General features: G+C 46.2%; 1 protein-coding gene across 4 annotated transcripts in view; it reads right to left on the reverse strand.

The window, feature by feature from the left end:
- The window catches only part of LIMK2 (LIM domain kinase 2), a 30,760-nt gene extending 12,309 nt beyond the window's left edge, over positions 1-18,451 (reverse strand). Inside the window, exons 1-6 of one of the 4 annotated variants that reach the window (XM_030286023.4) lie at positions 18,353-18,451; positions 15,707-15,806; positions 3,106-3,241; positions 1,762-1,871; positions 1,340-1,528; positions 837-942 (exon numbers count right to left, since the gene is read on the reverse strand). In XM_030286023.4, coding sequence (XP_030141883.4) covers positions 837-942; positions 1,340-1,528; positions 1,762-1,871; positions 3,106-3,241; positions 15,707-15,806; positions 18,353-18,368 — 657 coding nt within the window. In that variant the 5' untranslated portion in view covers positions 18,369-18,451. Of the gene's footprint in view, positions 1-836; positions 943-1,339; positions 1,529-1,761; positions 1,872-3,105; positions 3,242-8,043; positions 8,516-15,706; positions 17,603-17,622; positions 18,318-18,352 lie in introns of those variants that run through there. The other 3 variants (XM_030286022.4, XM_072936214.1, XM_002199721.7) reach the window with 3 other exon arrangements.
- Positions 18,452-18,545: the final 94 nt, after the last annotated feature.

Below are 18,545 nucleotides of genomic sequence, written 5' to 3' on the forward strand. Positions count from 1 at the left end.
GACATTTTTTTACAAAAAACAATCAGCTCTTGGAATAATCTCCCCAGCAAAGTGGTGGATTCCCCAACACTGGACACATTTATATTTTAGCTGAACATAGTGCTCTAGATAGTGCTTTTGTCAAGAAAGATTGCACCAGATGATCCTTGAGGTGCTTTCCAGTCTGGTATTTTATGACTCTGTTAAATACTTTTCTTTCTCTGAGAAGTGCTCAAAAACTACACAAGTTTCCACCTTGAACAGCTCTGCAAAAAACAGCTTTGCAAAAGCTACATGGAGATTTATCTGAGAGATGCCTTGTGCTCCTCATGTCCTCTTTAGTGCCAACAGTAAATAAACCCCTTGGGAAGTGCAGGTAATGGTGCCCCCCTTACATTCTTGCAGCATCACCTGATATCTGTAGAAAGCATGAACTTGTAAATAAAGACAGCAAATAGGGTTGTTTTTTTTTTTTTTTTTTTGCAATGGAAAATGTCCCTAGGATCAGCTGGGCCCTTGTGTATTAGCCTGTAAAAGGATCAGAACTGTGCACTTTACCAGCAGGACATGGGAAAGTCTTCACAGCCTCTCTGTCCTCTGTCACAGCCCCAGACTTTTCTTATTACCTCCCTTCACATTTGAATGCCACAAAATTAGGACTGAATCCTAACTGCATTTCCATCTGTTACATTTTCCTCTCCAGCTGGAAGGCAAAGCTTGCCTTCATGTTTATTCCTCCTGTCAGCACGAGTACTAGTGATGTACACACACAGTATGTAAGGTGGGAGAACAGTGTCAGGAAAGAGAAAAGATGTAGGAAGGCAGAGAAGGAGGCTTCAGAATAGATCTCTACCCACCTCCTCCACCTGTAACGTCCGAATAGGAGCTCCATTGATCTCCAGGATCCGATCTGCAGGGTGGATGGCGTTTCGGACATCTGGGCTGATGTGCATCCTGTTAACTCTGAATATGGGAATTACAGTCTGTGTGTGAAGTCAGTTTAGCCAAAATTATCAAAAATATTCTCCCTTTCATATTGGTATTTTGAAATAAACCACTAATCTACCAACACAGGGAGCTACCATTATATCAGGTGCTTAAGTCTGAGCTGGTTTGGAGAGAGCTCTTCATATCACCAGTGTAAAATTTTAGTCCAAACGTTTTGCATTGACTGAAGAAGACAGCACTGAGAGATACAATTATCAGTTGTCACAAGACTGAAATGAAGACCAAGCACAAATGACTATTGGTCAACCTACGTCCCTGTAATGCCAAGATTCCCTCAGGACAACAGTGCTGCAGGACTTTTACCAGCTCCCTCTGCACAGACATGTATTGCACAAAACCTGGTCATACTCACTCTTTCACCTGGACACCAGTGGCATAGCTGGAGCAGCCACCTTCAACAGACACAGAGAACCCCCTCTTGCCATCTGTGGCTGCTGGCATGGAGATGAGGGTCAGTGTATAAGGCAGCTGCTCACGCAGAGACTCGGTGGAGTGTTTTTCTATCATCGGAGTCAGCACAATCTGGTTATGGCATTTTCCACTGAAAGAAGTGAAGAAAGTCATTATGTCCCATCCCTCCCTGCCAAACTCACACCTTTGAGTTCTCTCACTGAACACAAGCCATAGTTTTAGTGTTTACACCACTCCTCCCTCCCTCCAAGGCCGCTTCCTGGCATTCCTCAGAGTAGCATTTGGCCGAACCACTCTGAGCCAGCTGAACACGGCTTACACTCAGCAGGAAGCAGCTCTGTGGCAAAGCCCATCTCCTCTTACCAGTAGAGAGTGGAATGTTGCACCAGTGCATAAGTGTCCCCATCTTCGATTATCACTTTGCAGCTCATACAAGCAAAACACTCAGGATGATACTTGTATTCACCAGCCACCTACAGACAGAAAAGGGAGTAGCTTAGGAGGGCCAAAACCCATCAGCAGATGCAGCTCCTGCTTTCCTCTCCAATTAACCTGTTCACTCACATCTCTAAGGCAAGTGGCAGTTTTTTCCTGAAGAGTTATATTAGTCCATTTTGTCTTTCCTGAACCCCATCCATGACACCTTGCTTGCAGAACTCCAAAACAAACACATCAATGCTCTAAGCAAAGCTTGTGTCCCAGGAACCTCTGCTGTATTTGGCAGCTGCTCAACTATCAAAAATAGTTGATAGTCTGCTGCAGACTAGTAAACAAGGTATTAAACCTTCCTGTTCAGTTGCTCTTGGCAAGATAATTAATGTTACGCCTGAATTAATAAAGCTGAAAGGGCTTTTTTTGGCAGACAGGCAGTGCACAAATTCAGATATTTAACCAGCCAGCTGACTGAAAAAAAAGCACAAACTGAAAAAAAAATACCTTTAAAGAATATTTTTATTAATTGGTCTATTTTTCTATTTCCCTTACGTGAACTTCCTTTAGTGACATTATTATGCAAAGACTTTTGCAGGCAATGAGAAATTGTTTGCACATTTCTCAGTATTTCCTTTTGAGGTAGCAATCATATTACTAAGTACCATCCTGCTTTTTATTTAGGCTCTAGAAAAATAATGATTTTGTTTCATTCTTGGCAGTTTTAAAGTCTAAATATTTGCAAGGTTGTGGCAGGAGGGGAGCATTTAGGTGAGCCCATATTGTTCAGGAAGAGTTCAATGCATCAAAGCGGTTGGGGCTAACACTGCTTCAGGACATTGTCAGCCTGAAAAAGCACTCTGGCCACAACCAAGGTGGGACTTAGATGGCAACCTTCCCACAGCCAGAACCTGCTGCTCACCCTGAGCCGAGAGCTTGGGCTCCACAGTGCAGGAGAAAATCACCCCTGGAGACACTGAGGCACTGTGCTACAGAAACTGAGCAGATGTCCCCTGTTTCAGCACTTGATTTGTTCATGTGCTTCAGATCCTCACATCTCCCTCCTTTAACAGCTACCCCCATTCAAAATTAATTTTTATCTAGAAGATGCACACACAAGCTTCATTTCTAATCTTTGATTAGAGATAAGAGTAACATGGAGATTATTACCCTCAGTTTATTTGGTTATCTGAATACCTAAGATAACTCACAACTAAATTTCAGGAGATGAAGGCAGGCATGTTCTGCCTCCAGGCAGGAGTCCTTCAAAGTCCTTACCATCACAGGTCCAGTCATCAGCAAAGAGCAGCCATGGCAAGACTCCCCAAACTTCCCCCAGTAGTCTTTGTGACAGTACAGCTTCCCATCTTTCTCATAGTACCAGTTAGTGAGGGGATCCTGGCATTCAGAGCACCTTGAAGGAAACAAAAGAACAAAGTTCCAGTTGGCAGCAAGTCATAAATCAATAGTCCTTTCCTGCATGGAGAACACAAATATTCAGCAGCAGCTCACCACCAGGTAGGTCTGCCACTTACGGATGTACTAAACCCTTCCACTTCCCAGTGCTCTTTGAACTGAAAATTTGCACCAAACCCAAGGTCTGTAAGGAGAGGTGGATTCAACCAGTATAAAGAAAAAGAAGCTTCGAAATTTTAAAACAAAGCCCACACATTGAAATCGACATTTACAAATTTTGCTCCTCTGCTTTCTCCCTCTTTCTGGATGCAAGTTTCCAGCTGCAGAGCTGCCCAGCACAGCAAGAGCTCTGCTCTGTTTCTGCTTAGTGTTTCTATAGCACCACCCTTATGCCAGGGCACCTGCCTCCTCAGTTCAGGAAGCAGGACTGAGAAGCAGGATCCCACTTCCCTTTGAAATGCAAAGCTAGATTTGCACCAACCTATCTGGAAAGTTTTTCTGTTGTTTTGTAGGAAGGCCTCTCCCAAAAGGTAAACTGCAGCATTCTGCAATTGAGGGAGAGTTTTCAAAGCAGTTCGTCCCCTGAGCTCTATATACTTACTGCATCCACCAATTAACTGTGATTAAAGTCCACCTCTCCCTTCTGCTGATCACAGTGCATGAGAAAATAAACACCACAAACAACCCACAAAAAAAACCCTAAATAAAACTAATTCTCTGATTTCATGAACAGAATCCCCAAATCCTTCACATATCTGTCAGCCTCTATTTCAACAAGAAACCATTATTAATAATCTATCTACATCCTTTCCAGAAACAAACCTTCCCCAACCCCCCAACCAAAAAAAAAAAAAAAAAAAAAAAAAAAAAAAGTTTGCTGAATACAAAATAATCCTGCCTCAGCAAGATACATTGGGCAAGGGAGTTCAGCAGCATGGAGGTGTGACTTACTGGAGAGATAAGGCACAGACAGGAGTTGCATCAGTAAGGATTATTCCATTAGCCCTGGGCAGCATGTTCTCAGACTTTAAAAGGAAAATAAGTCTGGCACTGGCCATTTCTGAGTGCAGAATCCAGGTTAGTCAACAATAACTGGTTCAAAGAAACACCTTGAGGATCAATCCTGCCATCTGTCTCCTACCCCAGCACCTGTCTCAGTTACTGCACTGGGGGGGAAGCACTGCAGTGGGACGGGGGTTTAGGTGGGTGTCCCTCCAGGCAGCTGGTCTCCCTCAGCACCCAGTATGCTGGGGTCTGCTGGTGGCACTGGAGGAGCACTTCTTACATGCTCCCAGGGCTAAGATGAGAGCTACAGTTGACTTCACCCCTCACAAGCTCCCTAAAAGCTTATTTCTGCCAACGACATTCTTTGTAGACTCCAGCAGTTTGTAATGAGCATGATGATCTGTGAGGCTGGTCATGCTCCAAGAGAGCAGAGAGTTGTTTGCTCCATCTCAAGAGACTGCAAAGCAAGGTAAAGCTGCTTGTAAGCAGCCTTTGGCTGTAGGGAAAAACACACCTCACGGAGTGCTGTACCCTCCCCTCAGAAAGATTGCTCTTTAAGATGTATTTGGCTTCTACAGTGTTTGTTCTCCCAGCTGAGGAGCATCAAATCCTGTTCCCCCTCCAAGTGATGGGAAAGAACTCCAGCACATGCAACAGGCCCTGCCAATTTTGTGAGAAGCAGAGGGAACAGTAATTTAAGATTGCTTTACATGGTACATACATCACTTGAGCCCCAGCCTGGGGGCACTGTCATGGTTACACCCTGCTCCTGGTATGCAAGAGACCCAGAAGGCATCCCAGTGCCTTCAACCACTGGCCTTTGGCTTCCATTCGCAGTAAATACCCCATGCTGAATGAGCAAATAGGTGAGTGGGAGGGAAAAAAGAGCAAGTGGAGACTAACAGCAAAGATTTCTATCATTTTGTGGCAGGAACATCTGGCTCAGCATGGGCAAATCTGATCCCTCAGACTTATCCAACTCCTCCATGCATGCCTGTACCAGTGTGTGCTCCATGAGTGATTACATCTTCAAACAGGGAGCTGTGACCAGACCTGCACTTGGGATGCAGACAGCAGTGCTGGAGACTGCTTCACCAGGATTTCAGGACTTGTTCTGAAAGTCTGTGTTCTCTCCACACAGGTGGGTCACTTATTTGTTTTTAAGCACATCACCTTCCCTTCTTCACCCCTCTTAAAATTCACCTTCAATCCCTTCCTTTTTCTCCCTAAGTAAATGTAAAATTTCTGCAAAAGCAATACAAACTGCAATTCTGTTTAGGTGGGCTCCACAGACTCATGTGCATTTGCCTTCCCTTGACCCCTCCTCTAGTACTAAATGATTTGGTTCAACCTTATAGCACTTAGTTAAGTTTGCCTCCATCCGGAAATAAGCACTGGTATCTAATTTGGAACACACCCATAGCAAAATGAAGGTGAGAAGGTGGAGCCAGCAAGCAGTCAGTTCTCTGCTATGTAATTAAACAAATCTGGGCAGGACAAGTTTGCAGCTGAAGGCTCAGTGCCCCACCCTGGGCAATGAGGCAACAGGAACAGAGCAAACAGCCCTGGAGAGGCTGGATGCTGGAATGGGTCTAACTGGCTGCTTGGTTAATCCCTGCCAGGCACAGGACGTGGCTGCAGCCCATGCTGCCAAGCAGCACCTTTGCCACTTAAAAAGTGACATTCTGTAACCTCGAAAAGGCTTGGACTTGGGAGGTGTGGGAAACTGGCTGACAGCACACAGGTATGGCTTCAATGCTTTTATCATTCACCAAATGATAAAAGCAGCACATGATTGTTCCACAAGGCTCTCATTGAAGAGATGTGTCAGAATTTTATCCCAGAAGATACAAGAGTTGCCATTTCTTCCTCTCCCGCCTCACTGGGGCTGTGCCCTTGCAGCAAAGTTCACATCAGCTGAGACAGTGCAATTACTGCTACAAATATTAAGGAAGCTAACCTTTGCCAGTCACCACAACCAAAAGAAAGGAGTATGCCATGCTCCTCTATCTTTTATAGATTAGAAACCACTAATCTTCTCCTAGATTATTTGCTATTCTTATTACAGAGTAGCAAAGCATGGTGATCAAGTTTCAGGGAGGACTGGTAACAGCCATACCTGCATGTGTGCTTCCTCTTGCTGCCCAGCCACCATTTTCAGAGCTGCAGAACCCTGTTCTGATTTTACAGACCAGACATTATAATTCTTCACTTCCCAGATTTGGCTATACAGAATAAATTTATTTGGCTCCCACAGCCATCCTCCAGGAACCACAAGCAGCATCTGGGTGCAGAGTTCAGCCCTGATGCTCTGCAGCACAGCAAGTGCAGAAAGAGCTCCCAAATCACTGCTCCATGGACTCTTGGTTTTGTGGGGGGTGGTAGGAGGATCAGGTCACAACAGGTAACTAGCCTAGTTTCAGCTGAAAAGCAGAACTGGTGCCTGGTGGCATCTCTTTTACAGCTCAATGAAAGACAATACCTTCATGGAAGCAAAGACATCCCTGGCATTGAAGAGACATATCCCTTCGAGAAGGGCTCATTAACAAAATGCCCCCCTCACACACACTGTCAGGCCAGATCAGTTAACGCTAGACAGGCTCGGGAGCGCCGTGGTTCCAATTCTGCAGGCAGGGCAGGGGGAGGACAGTCACGCAGACAGAGCTGCAGAATAAAGCACCAGCCCAGCCTGTAGCTCACCCAAAGGCTTACTCACCCTTAGCAGTGTGTGTGTGTGTGTGCACTGGCTACGTAAGAGACAGCAGACAAGGAAGAACAGACGCTAGGAAACAGACTGCTAGAAAGACAGAGTGCTTAAGCTCTGACTATGCAAAACCATTTCCACACACTCAGGAGGTGTATCTATGGCTTAGCATAATACCCTACACATATTACAAATAATGAGTGTCTGCTTATTTTCCTTCTTCTGAAAGCAGCTGCTGTTTCAGAAAGCTGCCTAAAGAAGCTCAGCAACTGTGCAGCAGTATTTACTCCTATCTTAGACTGTTTTACCAATAGGCTCCTTACTCCCAAACCAGTACAAAAGTGTTTGCAGAACAGGATCAATAACAAGCAAATCCAAGCAGAGGGGATAGGAGGGAGACAATGAAAGTGCAAGCTGTGCCTTTCACCATCCATCCACCTAATCAGCACATCCGTGTCAATCACTGGCTGTGTTCAGCCTCACTGATTTTTCTCACTGTGAGAAGCAATGCAATCAAAGTGTTGTTCTGGAACTATCGCCTTTCTCGATTCTCATTTGTTCAACTGGACCAAAACCGAATAAAAGCTGAATTAACCAAAATATCACAGAAGAATCCTTCTCATCCCTAGTTACCTGCAAAGTGCCTGATTTCTTAAACAGGATTATGTGCTGCCTCACAGCAGATTACATCACCTTCCTGAACTCCTACAGCAGCACCTCATCTCACCCAGTCACAAGGAGCTTTGGAAGAGAAGCAGCAGCAGCCACATTAATCTCATTCCTCTGCTGGTGAGCAAAGCACAGGGGCACAGAGTACAGTGGCACATCGAGTGCTCTCTGGAAGGGAGCAGGTCTGGCTGTGCACACACTGGAGCTGCTCCCTCAAACCAGGAGCTGGGAAGGGACTGGCAATAGGAATATTCCCTGTCACCTCCTGCAAGCAACATGGGATCCCAGCTTGAGGCCGGCTGTTTCTAGCACATGAGCACAGGACATCAATCTTCCAGCCTCACACACTGACTGCCTGGGAAGGCATCACAGGGGGGGAACCACACTCTGGAGTCACACTGCTAACCCTGTGCAAGACTTACCGAAAGGGATCCTTGGGAGCAAAGTAAGCTGGAGCAGACAAGTAACTTCCCATCTTCAACACTGGATAAACCGGATCAGCCACAAACTTGTCCAACTGCCTCTGAACAGTTCTGTTCTGCCAACATGGCAGCAGCCAGTGCTCATTTACTCTTGCGCTGATTCAGATACTTCACCTCCCTTTGAAGCTGCCCAAGGAATAACAGGTCTCTCGGCTGCTCATTCCTTTTCAGATTTTTCCTGGCTCCCATTGCTATAACCATCTTCTTCTGCTCTCAGCAGCACCTCGGGAAGGACAGAATCACTGCTAACCGGGCTAGTGGGACATGCTGCTGCAGCGGCTCTGCGAGCTCTGCTGCTGCTAACTACTGGCAAGTTTTCCCTTCTGTGGTTCCACCCAAGGGTGGGAGGGGAGGAGGAGCCATGGCAGGCGGACAGCGGCGGCTCCAGAGCCTCAACAGGCTCTGCTCCTTCACAGGGGTGGAGCTCTGACCCAAAGAGGGGCTGAGTATTTAGTGCTGAAAGAGAGCAGCTTTGGCCAAAGAATACAAGCACACACACGTGAAACTCGTCTTTGCAGCAGCCGCACGTTCTAATGGAGGAGTCAAAGACGGCAACGAGCCACATCTCCAAGTATATCAAATTAACTACATACGTTCCTAAACCCTGCACAGTGAGTGGGGTTATCCTGCCTTCACAGCACCTACAATCCGTTCATCCTGCTGCAGGAGGTAACTCACATTGTGCTTCATCTAAGGAAACAGTACTTTCTTTCCAATACTGTTTTAAGAGATCATTACAATCCTTCAACAGAATCATCTCCTGAATGGAAGCTGAGAGGTATAAATCAGCACAGAGTACTCTCTCCAGCTCACAGCACATCCAGTTGTATCACTGTGTTTGTCTGAAGCCAAGCATGATCTCTAGTGACTTAATCAGCTAAAGCTGCTCACAAGACACTCAAAAATGCAACAAACATATGCTGCTGCACCAAGCCCGCCTATTTTTGTACAGTCAGCAAAGTCTGGCATGCCTGAACACAGCCTGAAAACCATGCTCTGTTCCAGAGGCAAGAACACAAGCACTCTAAAGTGCTTTTCCTGGAGATGCTCGCCTCAGCTGGCAAACTGTTCCAGAGACGCTTGGGGCTGGAACAAGGCAGTCTTGGCTGCAGATTTGACAGCTGCTGCTCGCTGTTGAAGTATGCAGAAACCTAGGCAGCTTTTTGTGTTCTTTTTTTCTCCTCTCTTAAACATTTTTTTTTTAATTTAACTTTTAATAATCAGCCACCTTCCTGCAGGGGAAAAAAAAAAAATCTCCATTTTCCCCATTCAGTGTAGTTGGTAAGCTTGGCTGTAAAAGTGCAGTGAAGCCTAGTGCTGCAGAGCCCGATGTGCTTGTCAGCTCCAGCACGGGCCTAATTCCTTCTGACATTTCACACAGCTCTACTGGAAGCAGCAGCACGGTGAGTCTGTGTCTAGGAATGCGCTCTGGTCTCCCACATTCTCTGTGTGTTGCGTGCTGAAAAGGGGCCAGCGCTCGCAATCCTGCGCTTCCCCGGCCATCAGCACCTCCCCAGCACACGCCCACCTCCAGCGCAGCCCCTACACACACACAAAAACCTTCCCCGCAATTCTGCTGCCGTGGGCTCAACGCCCTCCGAGGGGCATTCCACGAGACCTCATAAATCCCAACTCTTCACACAAAACCTTTGAAGATTTGATCCACAGATGTGATAAGCAGCCAGCTAGTCTGTGAATGAAGGCAGCAGATAAAGCCGAACTTCAAAGTAATAAAAACCACCCAGACAGCTAAGCAACTAGGAAAAGATTTTAAGACTTCCTTAAAGCCAAAGGACACATAGTCAAATGTCTATTTAAACAGGAAACTTCTTATCAAAATTATTTTACTTCTGCAGCAAGACCCAGCAGCAGCAGCCAGTAAGTTACTTTGGCTACACAGAAATGTCTTGTTACTTCTTGCTTTTTGTGTTGTCTCTATGACCTATTTGAGAACACAATGTCTCTGATAAAAGGGCTCTGGAAAAGGTGTTAATGTGTTCATACATTCTAGATCTGAATTCCTGCCAGAATGACTGTACTTCAAAAATGCTGATAAAGGTGGGGGGGGAAGGGGGTGGACGACCTTCTGTAATTTTACAGATACCATCTCTGGGGGCCAAAATGCACCGGTGTAAATTTTTGTTTTACCAAGTCAAGTCAGACATCAGCAACTTCTCTCTTGCAAGTGCTGACAGCATTTCCACTCCAAACAGGTAGCCATCACTGAGTGGGGGCAGGGAAAGCTTTTTTCGTCATTAGGGTTTAGAACTGCACAGTAACTTTTGCCAAAAAGACTGTAACTAAGAAATGAAAAGGAACACATGAAAAACCTTGACAACGACTTACGACTCACTGAATCTTAGCCATTACAAATTTATCTCCACAGAAATGAATCACACAGCTGTTGTGATATTCCAGTGATGAATACCTTGAGCCAGCTGGGGCCGGGCAGCCTCTCGACACTGCCACACATCCCGTGCTCGGTAGCATATCTGCAGACAGATGTATTGCTCAGCACATCCGCCAGCCCTAAGATACACAAACTTATCCTGGCACAGACAGACACTTCGATATGTGTGGGACAGAGGGAAGAGGAATCTGCTTGATGCCTGAAGAGTTTGAAGCAAGCCTTTCCCTTAGCACGGGTGCAGCTTGGAGGCATTCCAAATACTTCATGCAATCCCAACACCTCATTGTATTTCTAAGGCACTTAACGTGTAACTCGTGCTTTGCTGCAGTTGAAAGAAAAGAGTCAGCTCCTGAAACCAATACAGTCAGCCCCTGAAAGCAGCACCGTGGAGCTCTTGTACGCAGATCTTGAGTAAACTACAACAAATGGTGATGTGAAGCTCAGCTCCATCACTGCATCTCACTTCTAAGCAGCAGCACAACTTCAGAACAACACTGTGATGATTCTCAGTACCTCACATCACAAAGCACATGAGGAAGGAGAGTTTTTATCCCCACCACACTCACCTGATGGCTGCAACCCTCCTGAATGTGTGCAGGTTGAGAAGCAGACCAAGGAAATTCAACGCACTGAAACTTCATAGGTTATATAGTGTTTAGGAAGCAGTGGCTTCTGCTCAGTAAAAGCAGCAGATATGGCAGTAAGACTGGCACACCACGGCATCCTCACTCCTCTTTAACGTGCTGCTTTGGTCTGTGAAGACCGGGAACTCCTCAGGGAAGGATCCTGCCTCTCCTGTGCTGTGTGAGTAATTCTAATTACCTTGATATAATAATGCTCTAACACTGCCCTAAAGGACAAGCTGCCAATTCAACCAAAAGAAAGTTTGGACTGGAATGCCCCACTCCTCTTTAAATATAAAGGCTGGTCATTGATGCCCTGTATCTGATAGAGTCCCCTGAGGAATTCGGCCACCTGCAAAGTGCTTCATTGTTCCTTTGAATGTGTAAACTCTTTAACGGTCATAGTGATCTGTGTGCCAACAGGCAACTATTTCTCCCTGAATCTGTTAGTGAGCGGCTGAATTTCAAAGCTGAAGAAGACACCACCAAAGGAACATTCCCAGGAATCTGCAAGATTAGTGAAGAGTTCTCACCTCTGAGGCCCCTATCATTAAGTTTCTGTAACTGCCAGAAACTGGAGAAGAGAGGGAAGAGGAGATTTTTATCTTCCTGCTCTTACCTTAATTCAGCCGCCTGTTATCACTACTGCTGTTTCCCCTGCTCTCAAATTCAGCTGCCGTGTGTATAAACCTGCCTTGCGCTCACAGGTGAAAAGCTAAAGGAAAATTCAAAGCACCAAACATCCCGCAATTTAAATTCCTCCTAATACACATCTTGCTTACATCTTCATTTGTCCACATTTGTGTTTTAAATCCTGTTCAACCATTTGTCCTCTGGGGAGGGAGCTGCTTTTGGAAAATGAAGGCCTGTGCCAAAGAGACTGAACTGACAGAAGTGATCTAAAGTCTAGAAAACACAGTCTGGAGAAAAAGTTAAGTCTGCTAAGTCCAGGGCTTCTGTCTTGTTCGAGGTACTGATGGGAGACACAATCTGCTTTCTGACAGGGGAAGGCTATGTGGATAGCAGAAGCAGGGGAAAAAGCTTGTTTTTCATGAACATGGCTAGAAGAAATGGATTTAAATTGCAACATGGGATTTCTGAAGACAGTAGACAGAAGGTTCTAACCCCGAGGATAATGAAGTGCTAGTAGACAGTCTGGGAGACCAAAGTCCTACAATCACTGGAGATTGTTAGATGACCAATTCCTTGATCATCCCTAAGCCACAAAAATTACTTGCTTCAAAGGTAAGTTGATAGTAGATATACTAAAAACAGAAAAGAGATTTATAAAAATACCCTTAGAAATAATCCAGTTTATCCTGCACTCCCAGACCAGGTTTAATTATACATAGCCTTCATACAAGTTTGTCTGGCTTGCTTTCCCCTGCCCCTAAATGTAAAAGGAATCAAAGTGATTTACTAAGTTTTGCTCAGAAAAAAAACATTTCAGTAGCCCACAAAATACAGCATTCAGTATAGAAAAATCACATTTTGAAAGACAATCAAATCACTAGAACTGGGAAATTAGTAGTGTTTCTCTTTCTGTTTAGTAGGGTGGAGCTTAGGGCACCCCTTGATCCATGGATAACAAATCCACTTCTCTTCAAACACCTGGTGATTTTTCAGCTTTTACTTAACTGGTTTGTGTATAAAAAAACTTGTATATTTTAAATCTGTGACTGTAAAATCACCGCCAGTAATCCATCACCTTTTGCTACTTTTGAAGATATACTGTGAACATTTTTTCTGGCTTTGGCTTTTAGCTGAGATTTCTGCAGCAAGTCAGTGTTGCTTGGCTACTTAAATTAGGTTTATTTTATAGACCACAGTACTAGACATGCTCTGTTATTTCATGGTTAGGAAGGAACTGAGCCTCAGCTGTCTTCCTTCCTAAAAAGTGCTTAAGCACCCTGCTACAGTAGGAATTCCTGCCAGCATTTCTAATTATTTTCTTCCTATGCATCCATTTTCCACCTGGACGTAGTCTACAGGCTTGATCTGAATTTGTGGTTTTCAAATAAACAAAACTGGATTTCTAACAAATACCATGTCCTTAAGATAAAGCCACACAGCTATGTCTGGGTCTTCTCATTCCATCCTACTCCAATTCAAATACACAGTATCCCTACAGAAAATGAGGATTGTCTTTAATTTCATTTGTCATTAACTACAGAAAAGCAACACAAACCACCAAAAATAAATACTGGTAATAATACTTTATTCAAAAATATAATTCAAGGCATTACCTTCTATTTTGCAATATGGAAAAGAGTTGGATCAAAAACAATAAAACCAGCAAGCTCTTGATCAAAAAAGCTCTTCCAATAATCCCCTGAGGTAAAAATGATCCCGATCTAGGAAAGGAACACCTTTTCACTTCTATCTTTCCCTTTCTTGGTGTAATGTTTGAAGTTCTGTGCAATGCAATTTCCAAATCCAGTCAAACTGTGAAAAGCAGTGACCTTTGATAGCGTGTGCTGTCTCAACAGAACTCAGAGGCACAAAAGCACATTCAGAGTTAATTCACAACAGACACTGTGACAGAAACATCTAAGAAACTTCCTCAGCCAGATCCAACCCATCAGATTCAAGCCTAAGGAACCAGCTGGCCAAAGAATAGTTTAAATATCCAAGATCTACAAACAGGGATTTGCTCTTCCCTCAAGCCACAGCAGAGAAAATGCAGGATTCAGAGACAAAAGCTCCTATACATGCAGTTTGAGGGAGGAGGGAAGTGACAAAAACTTAAATCCTCAGAGACGCTCATGTACGTCAGCGCCAAGCCTGACCAAGAATAAACAGAGCTAACGAGCCTGGAGTAGTGCCAATCAGCATTAGAGAAATTATGTGCCAGGCCAGGGAGTCAGCTAATCCACAGGAAGACTGCAAAAAACACTCCACAAGAGCTGCCGGAACTCACAGCTACCAACTGCCAAAGCCTCCTACCCTTAGAGGCTTTTTAAAGTTTGGCTTTGGGATATCAGGCACAAGACTGCTGCTCAGCATGGCTTAGGGACAGCAGAAGAAAAGGAGGAGCACAGTGCGAACTGGAAACTTGTTTTCATGTACAGTCCTACCCTGGAACTAGGAAAAAGGGGAGGGCAGTTTCCTTTCCTGCAGGTTCCAACTGTTCACTGAGCACAGCAGCTTTACTGGGTGCTCGAGCTCACCAAAAGCACAGAGCAAAAGAAGTGCATCAGCAAATACAAAAAGTGACTACACTGCTCAGAGACAGGTTGGTGTCATCACTTGCATAAAACAAACCAGCCCAGAAGCAGCAAACAAACCTCCATTATACAATATAACCTATGAAAACAAATCCTCTGTGAAGTGTCCTAAAGGCAGGATTTGCCTCCAGCTCAGCTGTTCCTTACCTCAACAGCTCCAACAGCAAGAAGTACCACAACATTTGCAAATCAAGACCCACAAGAGAAATACATTCAATGGCAAGAGGGACAGATTTCCCAGCACACACAGCTTGGGGTTTGGCTACTGGCAGAATCTAGGGAAGCTCAGCAGGATACTCTTCTTTCAGGGAAAAGAGAAAACCAGGATTAAGGAAAGCTGCTTCATTATGGCTAAACATGAACACTAAAACCAACAGAAATCCAAAATACTGGGACTTGTAATGAAATCAAATGTTATTGTGATTATTAATGTGTCACTGAAACAGCATTTTGAGTGAACTGAGCCTGCACTGCTTTGGCAGCATGAGATGCTTTATTTTTTTAAATATACCAATAACCACAATCAACCTTCAACAAAGTTGGGGTATTTTTTTTTTTTTTCTGTTCTTTAAACGAGGACAATAGATGCTTATTTTGGCACAAAAAACATTCCTCCAAAGCCACACTTTGGCTTCCTTTTCTCCCCACTTTCTTTAACAATAACAAAACATTAGCCTCCCCATATTCAAACCAACAGAGAAGCCAGTAGAAGCTGGAGGTACTCAACCTCTCTCAAAAATACAGACCCCTTCAGAAATGTGATTCTGGAGCATGAAAACTGGACTGAGTATTCATGGAAAACCAAAAAGGTATTACTCCTACCACCAGGAAAAAGCACAGCAGATATTCCTTTTTGTCCTTGCAGACAGCAACATTATCTAACAGATTTCAGTTAAGACAGTTTGTCTGTCTTAAGAGTCTGCAAAGGAGAGAAAGCAAAAGGCAAGATTTCTGTCTCTTCCCTCCTCTCTATCAGCACCCTGATAACACCCTTGCACCTACCACACAATGAAAAAGTAACAGGCTGTGCAAATTGCCTGGGCACTACTTTGGAATGCTGCAGAAGACAAACATGTAACCCATGGCTTCTGCCACCACCAGTAAATCAGAGCTTTTATTTGCACTGTATCTGTATCCCGTTTGCGTCAGCGCAGCCACGCTGCCAGGCAGTGTCAGCTGCTCTCAGGACTGGATGCTGTCCCTGGGGTACAGCACAAACGAGCTCGGAACAGGTCAGGCACAGAGATCACTGCAGGAATTCCCAGCTCATGCTGGTACTTCACCACCAGCTCCCAGCCAGTGGAACAACACCAGGAGGGTTTGAAGGCTGCAGCTTTACCTACCGGAAACAGGAGATGTGCCAAGCTTCATTGACAGTCTTGTGGAGGCGCTGCCCAGCAGCAATGCTGTCCCCACATCCCAGGCATCTCCAGACTTCTTCACCTGCACACAGCAATAAGGGGACAAACAGCAACCAGTTTACACCAGAGAAAACAAAGATTGGTACATCCTTCATAAAGAACAATCTTAAGTAACTGACAGGAAAGCCTTCCCACATGGAAGGCTGCAGGAAGTCTATAACCCCAGAGTGGGAACTCCCAAATCAAACTCTGATATCTTGTATATTTTTTTCCCCAGACATGACGTCTCTTTCTTCACATTCTGCAGAAAAGAAGACTATGACTTTTCACATAAAACAGCTCAGTTACAGCTCTGTCAGAGCAGAGATTTCAGGAAGGCAACACTGGTCTAGTACAACAATTCCAACAGAGAGCCATGCTAGGCCAGGAAGCCACGCTACTGCTTCCCCCACACCACTGACTCAGCACATAACGTTTGCTCTCATTTGTATAATTAACTGGATTTCCCAGAACTGAAAGAAAGGAAAGGCAAACTTCATTCAGTAGAGAACAAGTAGACTACCAGGAAGGAATTACACTCTTGAATGAATAATCCCATAGAGATTGTACAGCCAACATCAGACTACCCATCAGACTTAGGAAGGGGGAGTGATGCTACTGGCCTGTTGCCCTTTCAGAAAATACTTATAAAAGTTATAATAGAGCTATAATAGTTTTTGCTAGAACTGCCAGAAAGCCCCAGAGAGAGCTGGTTACTTAGATGCAAGCAAGCTAGAAAAACAGAATGAAAGCTTGTGCACAAAGAACATTTGGCACACAGATAAATGGTATCCAAAATCCCAAGGGCAGTGCAGGCATATTAAAGAGTCAAGAATCTTAGTTCAGCACAGGATGGCACAAGAAATGTGTCAGAGAGCTGAAAAGATCCCAAACCTGTTTCTTCCTGCTACTAACAGTTTCCTTGTAGCAAGGCAGCATTAAAGAAAAAGGTGCACTTAGAAAAGCAAACCACAAACCACGGACTTCCCTTTTCCAAAGAATGGTACAACTTGGTAGTTGCTTAGGCAAGTTCATACCACTGTTAAGTTCCCTGAAGCTACACAAAACAGAAGCCATCAACCTTCCATGCACCTTTACCCCACCGTCTAGGTCAATGACAATGTTGAAAATTAACTAGGGTGAAGATCTTGCACTTTTTACATAAATAGCTATTTCAGGGAAAAAAACCATTTGCTGCTCAGCTACAAGCACCACTATCACCAGCAGAGCAGCAGTACCCAGGAAGGTCTCCATAAAGATGTAAGGCTCAAAGGGTTCCTTCAAATGTGACAAGAGCTGTAGGCTGCTACTTCAGTTCCCAAGTGTGCATCAGCTCCACACCTGCATCACCTGCCCCTGTGCCCTTCTGCTAATCCCGAACACCAAGAACTGATCTCACACGGCAACACTGCACCTGAGCTCAGACCTGCACAGCAGAGTAAAGGCTGGGAGAGCCATGGAAAAACCTGACCCTATCCATGTTGTCCCATAAAGGAAATGGTTTTTCAGCACACCAAACGGGCTTGGGAATAAAAGGCAAAGCTCCGTTTGCCTGTGCATCCATGCACCGGCAGCCAACGCTCTCCTCCCCAAGCAGGGCAAGCCCTGGAAGTCAGCTGAACTTCTGAAATAGCTGCAGGCCAAAACTACCTGCAAACCAAACATTCTTCAGCTCCATCCCCTCCCATTCAGTGTCACCAGCACAACACACACGTGTAAAAACTGTCTGTGGATCCTACTAAAGATATTTAAAGATCAATTATTACACCATAGCTGACCAGAAGCAACAAATTATTCCCCGACCATCTTACAGAATCTGACCCATCAGCTTCGGAACTCCACGAAGAAACTACACCTACTCTCAGCTGCAGTGCTACATCTCTTTAAGTGTACCCAGGAAGGCTGATTAGCTCACAAACGGAAACGAACAGTCCTCAATCCAACAGAAATTGCTTCAGTATGCAGGAGAAACGACGGAAATGAAGAAAACAGAGCAGGAAACAGTGCGAAGGAAACGCAAACGGACATAATCCATGTAACAGGTCTGTCGAGTTTCCCAGACGGGAGGAATGTGTCAGAGGCGGCCAGCGAGGAGCAGCCGCCGTGGCCCCGGCAGGTACCGGCGGACATGGAGCGGGACAACAGGGACGGGGTGAGTGAGTGGCACCGGCAGGGCCCGCGGGCACCGGCGGACATCGAGCGGGACAACAGGGCCGGGGCGAGCGGCACCGGCAGGGCCCGCGGGCACCGGCGGACATGGAGCGGGACAACAGGGCCGGGGTGAGCGGCACCGGCAGGGCCCGCGGGCACCGCCGCTGCACGACCCCGGCCGGCTCCGGCCGCCCAGGGGCGGGACGCGCCCGTCTCCCACGGCCGTCCTGCGGATGTCAGTGCACCGGAGACCCGCCGGGAACCCTCGGGAACCGGCGGTGCCACGCGTTGGAGGGAGCCGCGGGCCGGCCCCAGAACGCTCCCCAGCCGGCTCAGGAGGCAGCGGCCCCGTCGAGCCCCACAGGGGCCGCCCCGCGCCAGCGCCGATGCAGCAGCGGCTCCTCCCGCGGAGGCGCGGCCGGCCCGGCCCGAGCTCACCTGGCAGCGCCTCCATCCCGCGCCCGCCGCCGCCCGACGCCAGCGGCCGCCGCCGCACCTGGGCCCGCCTCTCCGCAGCGCCGCGCCCGCCCCCGACCAATCAGCGGCGCCCTCTCCGCGCCCCGGCCAATCCCCGCGCTGCTCCGCCCCGCCCGCCCCGCCCTTTCCGCGCCCGCGGCCAATGGCAGCGCCG

This window comes from Taeniopygia guttata, chromosome 15 (assembly GCF_048771995.1).
Source record: "Taeniopygia guttata chromosome 15, bTaeGut7.mat, whole genome shotgun sequence".
Classification (NCBI taxonomy): Eukaryota; Metazoa; Chordata; class Aves; order Passeriformes; family Estrildidae; genus Taeniopygia; species Taeniopygia guttata.